The following is a 14,853-nucleotide window of genomic DNA, read 5'->3' as shown; positions in this document are numbered from 1 at the left end:
AACACATTGTTTTCAAAGTAAACAGGGACTCTTGTTCTTAGCCTTGATGCCACTGGCTGTGTGACTGAGGGAGGGTTGAACGAAATTGACATATTAGCCACTGTTAGCTGTGGAAACATGCTGAAATGCTGTAGTTTTGAACGTGCCATGACAATTTACGTACAGTGTTTTCATTACATCTGGGTTTTCCCTCATTGCATGCAATAATCATTCTGTATGTAAACTTCTGATTTTGAATATATATTAATGAATAAGTACCAGATGTTTTCTTTCTCTCATTATTGTGTCATTTCTCATCATGTCAAACAAGAAAACAGTGAGTTCCAGGTGTGGAAGCAAAAAGGTTCCACACATGGTCAGTCAAGTGTTTGCTGATTCCAACTGACTAAAAGAATAAAAAATAAAAAATAAAAATTGGACTGATTTAACTCCAGACGGTGGGGGAAATAAAGGTTTATGCATATTTTTATTCTGTGTATGTAAACTTCTGGTTTCAACTGGGTGCCTAAATCTACAGTATATGCCTATGGACAGCTATACAGCACATAATCTAAAAGCATCACTTTCTATATCAAATACATGTGCTGGTGTATGGTTTATGTCAGGATGTAGCTGGATGTCAAATATTTCTCTCTTGCTGTTGCATCAGTATCAGAGGAGCTACTGGGAGAGAGACTCTGCCTCCCCTCTGACTGTGATGGAGTGTATTCATCACATGCGCTTCTCTGACCTGTCAATCAAAGCTGTCAGCAGAGAGACAATGCACAGAAATGATTTGATTTATTTATCCTAAGTGCTTCCCTGCTAATCTTATGTGCTTGGGGCTTGAACAGACATAATTACTGTAAAAAGAATGATTTGTGTAATCACAACTAGTAGCAGTATTTTGCCTGCAGCAAAACAACAGCAACATTTACCTGATCTGCTGCCCTGCTAAGAGCTTTGCAAATCAAAAAACAAACTTATGGAAAATCCACCCAGAGCTAATGTGCATGAAGCAGAATCCGAGTCTGAAATAGACTCCATTTTTCTGTGATGATGCAACGGCGAGTCAGAGCTGATGTTGAGAGAGTCCTGACAGTTTCCATCATGCAGAGGAGAGGTTCGTTTTCACTGCAGCTTGATTTGAAAGTCACGAGTTTCAGGTCAGACACTCAGTCATGACTCCATCATGGTGCTTCAGACACACTGAAGAGGCTCCGTTATTCCATCACCCCAGGATTTAGCCTTGTCCCACAAAGTCTTTTCTATTACTTCAAACAGCAAATTCTATAAGTTCTCTCCACTGTTTGCAGCATCCAATAATTTAGTTATTGATGTTACGAAGTGGGCAATATGGTTGGAAAACATATCACAATGTCAGAATTTCGTATCAGTTGCTATAGATAAATATTCATTTATTATTGTGTTAAATATCTGAAATAATGCCGAACTTTTCTTGTTTTCTCCAGTTTCCTCTCTGGATATTTTACTCATTTTCTGTCACTCATACAGTTATGAGACACAGTGGCAAATCCTGAAACTGCTGCTGTGCAAGTGTCTCAACAGGTTGTTGCTAGGTAACTGGAGCATGTGAGTTAATCGTTTAGCTGTTGGCAGAGGAAAGGCTAAAGCATTTCCTCTGCCTACATCCTCCAGAATGTTCAGCAAAATTATTAAATATTTTATTGAACCTATTTTCTATTGATATTGATCACATGTCTATTGTGATATATATTGTTATTGATTTATTGCTCAGCTCTAATAGTGATGTATCATTGTACATATTGGTAGGTGGGATGGGTGAACAAAAGTCTTTAAATGAGCTCTGTAAGTTCAGTCATTCAACCTACTCTTCCTCACAGGAAGAGGGGTTTTCTTCCTGAGAGGAAGAGCTCGGACACTGTTCATATCAGATTACCACTGAAACTACAGCCAGGCTGGACTGCAAAGCCTCATTCAAACCAATAATGTCCAACAGCTTTAACATTCCAGTTTCTCCGTCTGCATCAGTTTGGGTTGCAGGTCTAACATGATGGTGTCCTTGAATACACACAGTGTAGGGTTGCAGCTGACATCCGAAGCCTTTGCAGAGTTTCCCGTTGAAGACAGGATGAAATGGACGCCTGGGTTACTGACAGGCAATGAAAGTGTGTTTCTAGACGGCAGTAGGAAAGTAAAACCAGCTGATTTTACAGAAGGCTCTCAGTTTCTCAAGGCAATGCCTCCGGTTATCTCCCCCACCTCACCTAACCCACACCCCACTCGCTTCCCACTTCCCTCCCTTAGGCTCACAGCAGGGAAATATTTTAAATCGCTTTGTCCTCTACCCAGAAAAACTTCCTGACAGGTCGTTTGGTGGACTGCACAAATCTGTTTCTTCTAACTACAGAGCTGAAGTATATTCTGCTTCTGTCTTGTTGACTTTGGAAGTGCGGGGCAGTGACAGCTTTAGTAGGCAGACATCAGTGTAGAAATACCAGGGGACAAATAGTGCTTTTAGTTTCAAGAGAAATGGTTCCAAAGCAATGAAGCTTTCCTGCTTTTTATCTTCCTTCCTGCCAAAACACTACCGTCACAGAGAGGATTCCTTGGGCTGTTGTGTGTGTCTGTGTGTGTGTGTGTGTGTGTGTGTGTGCGTGTGTGTGAGTACGTGGAGAGAGAAATAGCTGTCTCCTCTACATTCTGGACAGTACGATCTCGTTTTGCCTGTAGCTGCTATCTTCAAAGCGACACAGTGATGCTTCAGGGCCGGAGCGTCCCGACAGCAACCTGTGATGGCTGACTGCACCGACTCCCTGTACAAAGGCTGCTGCTCTGTTTGAAGCGTGGCCAGGTGACCAGAACAACACACACACACACACGCGCACACACACACACACGCACACGCACGCACACACACACACACCCCCACACACACACACACACACACACACACACACACACACACACACACACACACAGGACATTGTCTTCAAGCCAATATAAACCCAAGCTGCACTGCAGGTGTGGAAATGTGCAATTCTGTTTGATAAAGAAATTCAGTTGTCCTAAACAAGTCTTGAACGTGCTCTCAGTATCGCTGCATGAATGTTCTCCTTGCTCCATTCCCTGTGTCCTTCTATTCTTGCTTCACTTCCTCTTTCTTCCATTTTCCAGGTACATGCCAACAGCCATTCCATTTTAAAACAAATTTAAAGGAGTGAGAACGCACCAAAGCTAAGTCAGGAAATGTCTGGAATTTCTACAAGACTATGAACCCTTGTGAACTGAAATTTCAGTCACACATGAAATATGCTTTGAATGCATCCTTGAAGACTGCAGTCAATGTTCTGCTTCACATTAACTCATTTTAAACATCACAATGCAGTTGTAAGTGTTGACATAAAATGCTAAAGTCAGTTTAATTTAACTGTCATGAGGACAGAGGTGTTCTCATGTAACATCAGTGTGACTGATAAGGCGTTAACATCATGCCCTGTCTTTGCTGTTTGTAGCTGTGTTTCCACTGACCTTAAAATTGTGGAAATTGGAAATAAGAAAATAAACTTGTTTGATGGCAACACAACAATTTCAAAAAAAGCATGTTTTCTGATCAAAAGTTTTTGTGCTAGAAGAAGATTGTTTTCCTGCTGTATTGATTCTAGTGTATTTTGCAAAAGTGCACTTTTTCTGCATTACATAAGTCACATGACCGATAAGAAGATGTTACTACTGCTGCAAAATATGAGGAGGGTGAGAGGAAGTAAAGACAAATTCATATTAATTGCAGTTTTGTTGCGTTTGTCCAACAACTCTGACTCATCTCTTTGGGCTCCTCCTCTGAGTTGCAGTTTCTAAGCTTTGGAGTTTCAGCCTCACAGAGCAGCCCTCCCCTGTCAGTCCCCCACTCACCTCCTACAAACTAGCCAGCAGCAATTAGCAACCACCTGGTGGAACTGAACATATGCTGAGCTCATCATAGGAGCTAGTTCTCAGTGTAACAGTGGTAAAAATAGAGGAGCCATGTTGTGATAAGGTAGAGTTTCAGAAAGGAGTTTTTATAGAGACAGAAGCCCAATTTTAATGTTTAATTAAAAAGTCAAATTTGTAATGTAATTTGTATTTGATACATATATAGCATTTTTATAACAACCTATGTTAACAGTTACTTGACTGTGCTATAGAACAGCACCGTGTGACTGGAAAGCACATAATATCCCCCTTTTAATAACTTCTTGAGTAAACAAACCTATTCACCGTTTCATGCATTTCTTATTCAATAGAATCACTGCAATTGCAAAATTGTGTTTTTTCGACTTTAGCAGAACATCAGCAAAGTTTTGGACACATCTGTAATGGAAATGCAGCCAACACTGGACACAAATATTCATTTTTCTAACAACTCTAATCAGGTTTATTGGCACATTTTGCTTTCAAAATAAAAGCTCTTAGCCTGCTGTTTGGGCTGGCAGACCTCTGACTGTCTGAGCGGGTTTCATGCTTTGTCATGCGTTCTGCCTGTGAATGCTGCATCCAGGCCCTCTGTGGTGAAGTGTGCTGGGGCTCAGTGACAGGGTAGCCGTCCCTGGCTGTGTGGTCATGGAGTGGACTGGTGGCGGGAGCTGTTGCGTACCCTGAAAGCCACGTTGCATCAGCTAATCTTGTGAATAATGTAGAATCATGAATAAACATAAAAGAATGCAGAGAATCACTGTAAAGGAGACCTGTCTTTTCTTCGTTTCCTCTCCTCTCCTCTCCATCCCGCCTCCCTTTTCTGTCCACTCCTATCTCTTTCTGCTCGTCTTTTTCTAAACCACAAAAACCTTCTTTCTTTCTTCCCTCCCTGCCAAAATCAAACACTCCCACCAGCCTTCCTCCCCCCATTCTCTTTCATACCACCTTCAGCCTTTTCTCCTCCTCTCTGGCCACAGTGGTGACAGACATTGTGCTGCTGTAGTAGTGCCGTGTCTCGGTGCGGCCCGGCCGGGCCCGGCCCTCGCTCTCAGCTCAATAGAAGCCCAGGTTTCCTCAAAGGCAGCCATCCAGCCAGCACAAAGCCTGCCCACTGGGAAAAGACCCACAAAAGAAAGGGGTGGAGGGATTCTCGCCGTCTTTGCTCCGTCTGAAGCGGCTTGCCTCCACCACCTCGTATAAATAATACAACACTGCCTCAACAACAACAATAAAAAAATAAATAAAAATAAATCCTGCACTGCTCCCACAAACCCCTGCCTCCATTTTCTCCGTCTTCTCGCCGTTAGTACTTGGGATTTTATCTGAGAAATTTCAGGAACAGACCGCTGCCTTTTATACAACACATACTCTTATTATTTCATCCATGGTCGGCAGAAGCTCAGAAAGACGCAGCTTTCAAAGCACAATTGAAAACACACAGCAGTTGGACATAATTGACTCTAAACAAAACCAGTTCAGCTCATTCAGTGGGATGAAGAGTTATCTTACAGTTCTTTGGGTTTGTAATGTGTGCTTTCTGGGGTCCATTAAATAACAAACAAAAAAAAAACACATTAAAAATCATTCGAATATATGACAGATTTAATATGCATAGCAATACAAATTAATTCTAGTTCATACAAAATGTTAATAAATTCATAAAATATACAATAATTAACCATTTGAGCTCTAAGAATGTTAGTCCTAAAAACTTTCAACTTCTTTTTCAAAGCTGACTTCTGTTCAGTTTTAGTAAAAGTTGATGGTAGAGAGATTTGTTGCACAGTAAGTAAAGGTGCGTTTGGGAAAATTAATTTTTGCCTGAGGACTTTGAAAACGTCCTTCAACTGCATGTCTGGTGACACAGTCATGTGAACTTATATTGTTCTTGAACAAAAAATAAACATTAACTTTGAAATTTAAAAATGCTCCATGTTGAGAACAGCTGTAAAGCTAACACCCTACCATGGTGCAGTCAAGATTTGAATGCATGGCATTTACTAATGTCCTGCACGAACAATTAATGCTAAACGGACAGCTTTATTCTGCATCAACTGAAGTTTATCTGAGGCTGTCTTTTCCAAATAATCTAAAAATATTCAGGCTCAGAAAAACATCTAAGTTTTTACAAGTTTAGCCAAACCTGAGTGTACATTACTACACCTGACCGAAACAGTCAGGTGTAGTAGAGCCCAAGTAACTTAGCTTCTGCTACTTGTTTGATAAGTGTTATTTATTGAAAAAATTAACGTTGGATCATATTTAAGGGACTTCTTTGAGCCAATTACTAAATGTTTTGTCTTTAATGTAGTTAATATTAACTTATTATCTAAAACCAATTGCTCAACAATTCCCAAGTCATTGTTTAAGGTAAAATTGTTAATTTTGCATATTATAAGAACTCAACAATCAGAAGAAGAGTAAAGTTTCTGCTTGAGCTTTGGTCTGGTACAGCTGTGAGTATGGGTAATCTGTCAGTGTGTTGATGAAAACGAGAGTGGAGGGATTAGGCGGCTGCTCTCGCGGCCTGCCGGCCCGTTAGCATGAGGCCGGGACAAAGAGGCTGATTTCAATGGGAATACAGCAGCTGAGAGGACACGGCTCTCTCAGTGGGGTGACTTCCACCTTTCACACAAACACATAGAAACTCCATTACCCTCCACATCAGGGAACACACACTTAAGCATACCCAGTGGAATAGAGGTATATTTTGCAGAAGCTGCAGTGAAGAGTTGACGTGGCTTTGCACCTGTCAGTGATTATATAGATAATCTTCTCCTCCGCCCAGTGCTGCTATTAGACCGTCCATTATCCCCCACATGCCTGGCTTCCACGCCCCGTATTACATGCAAATAGCAGCTCTTTATCCAAGCTGTGAATGAAAGATCCATCTGAAAAGAATGGAGCTCCCTGCTTTCCCATCAGACCCAAACCTCCATCCCTTACTGCCTTCCCTTACAGCTTCAGTGCAGAGAGCACAGATCTGATGACCCAGCTGGGGCCCAGAGGGGAGCAGAGGAGTGACTTGAGCCCCACTGCGTCACTGTCTGCTTTAAAACACGTCAGGTTTAACGGAGGTTACACCTCATTTCTTTTTTAAATGTTGAAATGTCAAGTTGACTTTTTTAATCAATTACACATTATCAATCAACACTGCAAATAAAAAGCTATGGAGAGCAAAGTTAATATAAGTAACAAACAACACCGATAAAATGACAGGAGCTGAGTTTTCATTGACTATAATTGTGCATAACTGGTAAAACAAAAACAAATTTGCTTAATAGAAACATGGCATGTGCATGGGGTGACTGTGGCTGTGTGGGTAGAGTAGTCGTCTTGCGATCGGAAGGTTGTAGGTTTGATTCCAGCTTCCTTCTGCCACGTGTCGATGTGCCCTTGGGCAAGGCACTTGACCCCAAATTGCCTACCCATCTGTGTATCGGTCTATGAATGTGAGCGTTTGTGAGTGCGAATGGGCGAGTGTGACTCTAGCGTAAAGTGCTTTGAGTGGTCAAAAATGATTGGAAAAGTGCTATATAAGTTCAGTCCATTTACCATTTAAAAACCTGACATTGTTCACTATTATAGTTCTGCTGTGCCATTTACCAAGAAACTTACCTTCAAAATAAATAATAAAATCTAAACACAGCTGTGGGTCCTCTGAATGAGCAGTATTTCAATCTGTACAAACACTTTTTTTTTAGTTTTTGTACAAAATACAGGTTTACCACAGAGGTGATGTAGTTTACGTTTGTGTGTTTTGCTGCAGCAGACCTCTGTATGTGTGTGTGCGTGTGTCCATGCTAATGAGCACATACCCGTCAGGCAGTCATGTGCAGGATGCTGCCACAGGTCAGTGCTTGCTGCCAGATGATGCCTTTCCGTGGCTGTTCTTCCGTGCGCACACCTGTATGCTGTCCCCGCTCTCTGTCTGCAGCTTGACATTTGGTACAGTGAAGATAGAAGACACTGCAGGGGGAACAAATGCATGAAGATTAGACACGAGCCGGCTGGAAGCGAAAAGCATTTTTCAAGCAAGCATTTGAAAAAAACATCCATCCATTGTTTACACCTGCTTGTGTCTGCAGGGTCACAGTGGGAGGCTGCTGCATTTCACCAGCAATCATGGAGGTAAGAGGCAGGGAAGAACCTGTATCCATTTAACCAGTTGTGTTGAGACTGAAGGGAGAAACTGGAGTACCCAGAGAGAACAAACTCCATGGAGAAAGATCCCCAAACCCAGTATGACTTAAAAAAAACTTGACTTTGTAATTGAACACCTTGAAACTGGGCCTGTCTCTTTAAAATTCATATTTTTTCTAAAACTCCTCCTTCAGGAAGTCATCACCACATCAATCCTCTATTAACCCTTTAGCAATGTTTTTACCAATATTTCACTGAGAAGAAACTCCTGTAATGAGCTCAGCAGATGCACAGCTCCGTCAGGTGCTTGCTAATTACTGTTGTCTAGTCTGAAGGAGCTGAGTGAGGGAGGGTTGCTCTGTGAGGCTGAAGCTGCAGCTCTGAGGAGAAGCTGTGCCTCGTAGACGGGGCTAGATCCATCCAGGCGTTTCGCACAGCTGAATGGTTGCATTGGAGATTAAAGGATTTTACAGAACAAAGACACATTTACTCATTAAATCTTCCAGGGGTTTTGTTTTCAGGTTGAGCGGCCGCCCCATACATAAAGAATATTAGTCTTCAATGGAGCTGTCCAGAGTTTGATTCTCGACTTTAGGACTTTTCCTGCTGAAAATGCTAGTGCCAGAAAAAAACTGAAATGACACTCATGGTGTCATTTCATCATTCCATCTATTAGGCTCACAGAAACATGGAGCTCATAGTCCATCCGTCCATCTGTCCAGTGCCTTCTGCTTATCTGAGTTGGGATCTCAGTAGTAAGAGGCCAAGGTAGGAAACCCAGACATCACTCTGCCTAGCAACACACTGACTAAATGTGAGGGATCCCAGGGCGTTGCCAGGGCAAAAGAGATATCTATTCCCTCCAGTGAGGCCCGGGTCGGCTCCAGGCTCTCCTCCCACAGGTAGATGCTCACAAATCCTCCACAGAGAGGCCAGGAGATGCCTGAACCCCTCATCTGATTCCGTTTGATGTGGAGGAGCAGCAGGTCTTTATCAAGACTCCCTGGGAAGTTTAGCTCCTCTGCCTCTCTCAGGCAGAGTCCATCCATCTTATTTCAGCTACTAGTGAGGAAGATTTGTTCTGATCATGATCCATGTCTCACGGGTGTAGTTGATGACAGTCTTGTAAATAAGGAGATTTTCTGTTTCTGTCCTGTTCTGTCCTCTCTTTTTAATCACAACAGACTGGAGCAACACCAGCTCTACTCAAAACAATGTTCCTCATCTATCTCCATTTAATGATTACGTCCATCTGATAGAAATCCAGAACTGAATTTGAATTGAGCTGAAATGAGAGTTTTCTGGATGATAAAAGACTCTAAGTTTGAGAGGTTCAGCTGATGAGAGGAAGGCTTCAGGGTGTCCAAGAGGGTCCAACAGTGATCTGGACGGTCTCCTACTGTCTCCAGAGCAGAGAGTGCTTCAAATAGACAACAGCATCACTGATACGTCAAAGATACCCATTTATTTGCACCTGTTTAATCACTGCTTCCTGACTTCAGCTTGGAATTTCCATTTGGGAGAAATTGATCCTCATCATTCACTGTGAAAAGAGCTGATGTTCTTCACAAACTTAGAGCAGAGGGACTGGAGGAGTTCTGCTCTCGGTCCACATCAGTTGATCCTCATCCAATAGGAAACTACTCTTCCTATTGTTATCCCAGGCTTAGCATTCGGCCCCTCCACTCTCAGACACCCACTCTGTCACACTCCGATCAAAATGAAAATGTCACAGTTCAATCCCCAGAGCTCGGAGCTCAAAGAGGTTTATGGTTTCAATAAAGCAGGCATTGTTTATGATAATCACTCTGGGTTACATGATAACACATAGCGGGGAAGAGAAATGAGAAGATTATTTCTTTATGGAGAGCATGAGACATTTACTTGACTTTATATTGGCCTTCTTTAAACAATAAGTCGGTTCATCTGTCTGCTTCACATGAAAGCAGTCAGACAACCTCGGATGTTTCTATTGGCTGCTGGGCAGTTCAGAGAAAAACAACTGATTCTTCTTCACTTCTCCACCAAGATGCTAACATCATGACTTGGCATCATGTCCCAGCATTCATCATAAGATGAATGCAGAAGCCTGGTTAATAAATTAGAAATTATTTTGTTGTTCTTATAGGACAGATTCATTCCAGCATTGTGATCAGCAATCATTCAGTGGGCCGCAAGTAGCTCTCGGGCCACACTTTGGAAACCCCTTAAAGATAGCAACTGTCTTCAACATTGCCCAACACTGGATAGAAGGCAACATGATCAGCTAAAAGGATTTACAAAAAAAACCAAAAACAAACTTATAGATATGTTGTAATAATGCTGTATTTTTAATAACTATTATTTCTTACATAGAAACTCCGACCAAGATTTAAACACAAACACCTATGACTGACAAATGATCAATTCAACTCAGTTGATCAGAAATCATCAGTTATTTTAGGTTTTTGTTTCTTTCCTCTGAATTAAAATCCATTTGGAACATCAAACTGGATGTTTTCTTTGTGTTCAGGTGGAATAAATGACTACCTACAAATAATCACTTTTAGCAGATCTTTTTCCTCTGTCCCACTGCTGCAGCCACTTCACCATTTGAGTAATTAACTAGTTTTTAATCTCACGTTGCCGTTTGTTTGAAACAATTCAACACATCCATCTCCACAAAGAGGCAGAGGGAAAACACAGGCACGAGGTACTTTGGTTTGATCCGTTCCCGTCCTGGTTGTGGGAACGGTTTTATTCCTCATTCTGCTCTGCTGCTCTGCCTGAAGAGAACACAGTGAGATGAAGGCAGAGCGGGGAAAACAGGAGCGAGTGAGCATGACAAAAATCTAAATGAGCCATCTCCTTCCTGCCTCTCTGTCAGTGACCGCTGTTTTCTGCTTCTTTTTCAACATGACAGCCTGCTGGGAGCTGATAACAGGATTAATAATGCAGAAAAATCCTAATCGGGGGGAATTAAAAATGGAATTCTCCAATTAAAATTACCACCCTGTCAGTGGTGGCACACTCAGGTCTGTTGAGCTGGCTTTTCACTGAGCTAATGAATAACAGCTTAAGGGATTGCTAATGTGTGTGCGCAGCGTGTCAAAGAATATGGATAGGTAGTCATATCTGACTACTTTGATGCAACAACCCAATTCTGAAGGATTAATTGAAATAAAACCTGAATATGAAGCCGTGGCTAAAGCCTCTAACTTGGAGATTCAGAATGCACAAGGGAAATGTGCCTCCAAACCCCAGGCATGCTGAAAGCTACGAGTGGTAAAAGCTAAAAGCTGTGTGTTTCTGAAATTTCAGAGCCCTGGCTTATTTAAAAAGAGCCTCAGTGTACTTTTCTCTGGGCAAACAACCAGTCAAGAAGACAGAAAATCAAACCGAGAACACTTGGAGGAGCCAGCAGAGGACCGGCTGGGCTTACTGTCCCAACGGCATCCGCATGATAAGACCGGCTTTCTGTGCATGATCAAAAAACAAGCCCAGGTTGCTCCTGGCTGTCTTCCTCACAGACAGACAGACCAGTACAGAGTGAAGACTCAACACAAAAGGAAAGGACTGTACCAAAGCACAAAGCAGGGGAGAGAAAGAAAAAAGGAACAAATAGAGAGCAATTGTGTGACTGTCAGTCTCTTTACCTGCTAACCCTGGAGCCAAAAATGATGCTCAGACAGAAATACTAAACGCCAAACAAAATGATCCACCAGGTGGTTACTCAGCTCTAAGATTTCAGTCAGTTGGACCAAATTCATAATCTGTGTAGCTTTCTAGCTGTGTTTTTCTTTTTTTAGTTCATGAGTTCAGTCAGGGCTGCACAGTGGTGCAGTTAGTAGCAGTGTTGTCTTGCTGCAAGAAGGTCCTGGGTTTGATTCTTTCTACATGGAGTTTGCATGTTCTCCTTGTGCATGTGTGAATTCTCTCCAGGTACTCCGGCTTCCTCCCACAAACATGACTGTCAGGTTGATTAGTCTCTCTAAATTCACCACAGGTGTGTGTATGATTGTTTGTCCTGTTTGTCTCTGTTTTCCCTCATGGCCGCGATGGCATAATGATGTATGATGATGAATGGATGGAGTTCAGTCAATCAGCCCTGTTTACATGTAGAACATTGAAAGAAGGGAGGGCTAAGACAGAATCAAGGTGGACTTTGGTGAAGTGCAGTACCCACAATTCATCACTGCATGTGATGTTTTGAATTAAAAGGCATAAACATGGCAATGTTCACTGAGCAAACTGTTGCAAAAAAAATTCTGTTTTCAAATGTGAAGTACTGAAATAGTAACTGTAGCAGTGTGAATGAATGCTATCAAATGTTTCTCTTTAAAGAGTCATGAAGCACATTTGAACTGTCTGTAGTAACTCGGTTTTTCTCTGGTTTATAGAAAGTAGTTTTAAAAATCAATATTCAGCGGGTCAGCGTCTCTCGATGATTCCTCTCCTGAACATGCTGCCAAATCTTCCTCAATCCAGGAAGATTTGGTGAAAAGGAACCAGAAAACCCATAAAGAAGTTCAGTCCCACTGGGTCTGGCAGGACTGATCACTTTGTGGAGATAAATGGTTTCAATTGCACATTTGTGTGCACTTTTGTGCAAGATACCTTTTTTTTTTTTTACCTTCAACCTGTCTCCAACTTTCTTTAAGTCAAAACCTCTTTTGACGTTCCAAATCTGAGGAACGTGAGGAACCACCAGACCAGAACTGACAGTCTGTGTGGCGTCCTGGTTTAGAACACCAGCTGTTTGTTTTCCCTACCAAGAAGCACCTCAGAACCAAAGTCCAGTTGTTTCTATGAGTGACACAACAGACCAATTTTAATACTGACACTAGACGAAAGTGGTAAAATCCTGGTGAGAACCAGAATCCATGTTTGCTGGTCATTAGATTTGTAAGTTCTTCTTTAACTCAGTCATTAGTACATTGTCAATAGTATGATTAACAATACATGTAATTTTATATTTCACTGATTATTTGTTTCCATTGATTTTTCTTACTGTATCTCAATAAAACTAAATGTTGAGATTATGAAACTGACTGTGTTAAAATCCTGAAGTACCTAAATAAACCTTTGTCTTCAACTACACTCTTCTACTCTGTGCTTCTTGTGCAGTGCAGTGCTTTACAGCTGAAGTGTAACAGTGTGTAAAAGTGGTGAGACATTAGGAGTTACATACTGTCCTGCAGCTCCCAGAGCCGTGGAGGAAGGTTGCTGAAGTATTCATGGTTGAGGGCCGCCTGCGCTGACAGCCGGTTCTTTGGGAAGCACTGGAGGAACCTGGAGGCCAACTCCTCAGCGTGGTCCACGTAGCCCAACCTGACACATAAAACACACCTAATTAGTTCAACTGATCAAAGAAACAAACATCATACAGAGCGTGGCACTCTGTTCCTCTTCACTCACAGGACTGACATCCTCCAACTCATAGCTGCTGACTGCTGCTCATTACTTTGAAGGTTTACTGACTTGAGAGGAGAAACACACACATGCAAAGGAGAGCGCATGCCACGACTTTCTCCTGTGAGCTCTCATGATGACTGGGTCACTGTAAGATAAAAGTCCTTGCAGCAAGAGCCAAAAAAGAGACATGAGTGTGTGAGTGTGTGCTGACAGTAGTGAACTTGTGAACCAGCCGCAGCTAGCGACGCTGAGGGGGAGAGAAAATAAACAGAGGTACAGAGTAATTAGTCATCAGCTGCATTAAATAAACATGATGTTATTCAGTGGTACCGAGAACAACTGTAAAATCCTGAGGGTTCTGTTCCTCCACCTCCCTGCCCTCCACCCACTCTGACAGCTGCTCCCTTGCCTCCTAACAGGGATCTAAACTGGACTTATCAGCAGAAAAAAAAGACGTGTGAGGGAATAAATCTCTGCTCTGTAGTGCTCTGCACAGATGCAGAGATAAAGTTAATGAAGTCCATCAGGGCCTCTGCTGGGTTCTTTCCCAAACAACTAAAGAACTTCAGCACAGACTTTTTTTCTTTTTAAAGAGTCATCAGAGTTTAAACTGATTCGTAACTACGGATTGCTATTCATGTTAGCGCATGCTGAACCTGTCAACGTGTCCTTAAGATACAGTTTGTTGGTAAAAGTGGTCACCTACCCCTACGAATCATTGAATTCAGTTCTTCCAATCACTTCCACACCCACAGGTGCAGAAAATGCAGCAGCCAGACATACAGAAAGCTTCTAAAAAGTCCGTAGAAGAACAGGTAGCACTCAAGAGATCAATGAATTCCAGAATGGTCACTTGTCACACTTGTAGTTTCTTGACTTAAAATACTACACGCTCAACTGTTGGTGGTATTGTGACAAAGTACTGTAGAAATGATTGGACATGACAGATACTCCGCCATGAAGTGGTAGACCCACAGAGCTGGGTCAGCACATGCTGCAGAACAAAGTGATCAGAGGTTAACACTTTTCTTCAGAGTCTATGGTTGCAAACACACAAACTTCTTATACCCTTTAGATTAGGTCAAGAACTTCATAGAACAGGTTTCTATGGCTGAGCAGATTCATGAAAACCTGAAATCATGAAGTGCAACACAAAACATGAGATGGAGTTGTGTAAAATATGCAGCCAGTAAAGCAGTAGAGACATCAGTCTGGATTTGGTCCAGGGAACACTTAGGGGATGACTCCTTCCTGTTCCAACATGACTGCACCAATCAGAGCTCCATTAAAGCTCCAGAGCAATTAAACCTAGGAGTTTGGTGGGGAAAAAATCTGACTGGCCTGACCAGACTCCTGACCTCAGACCAATAGAATACCTTTGGGATGAATAAGAGCAGAAAC

General features: G+C 42.1%; 1 protein-coding gene across 1 annotated transcript in view; it reads right to left on the bottom strand.

The window, feature by feature from the left end:
* cdk14 (cyclin dependent kinase 14) overlaps nt 1-14,853 on the bottom strand; it is a 175,491-nt gene that overhangs the window by 30,354 nt on the left and 130,284 nt on the right. Inside the window, exons 13-14 of the mRNA XM_014986276.2 lie at nt 13,229-13,368; nt 7,734-7,884 (exon numbers count right to left, since the gene is read on the bottom strand). Of these exons, the coding sequence (XP_014841762.1) occupies nt 7,769-7,884; nt 13,229-13,368 (256 nt within the window). The 3' untranslated portion in view covers nt 7,734-7,768. The remainder of the gene's footprint in view (nt 1-7,733; nt 7,885-13,228; nt 13,369-14,853) is intronic.

This window comes from Poecilia mexicana, unplaced genomic scaffold (genome assembly GCF_051168715.1).
Source record: "Poecilia mexicana isolate PSO_F unplaced genomic scaffold, ASM5116871v1 scaffold_6, whole genome shotgun sequence".
Lineage (NCBI taxonomy): Eukaryota > Metazoa > Chordata > Actinopteri > Cyprinodontiformes > Poeciliidae > Poecilia > Poecilia mexicana.
The sequence above is the reverse complement of the archived record's forward strand: the minus strand, read 5'-3'. Positions and strand labels throughout refer to the sequence as shown.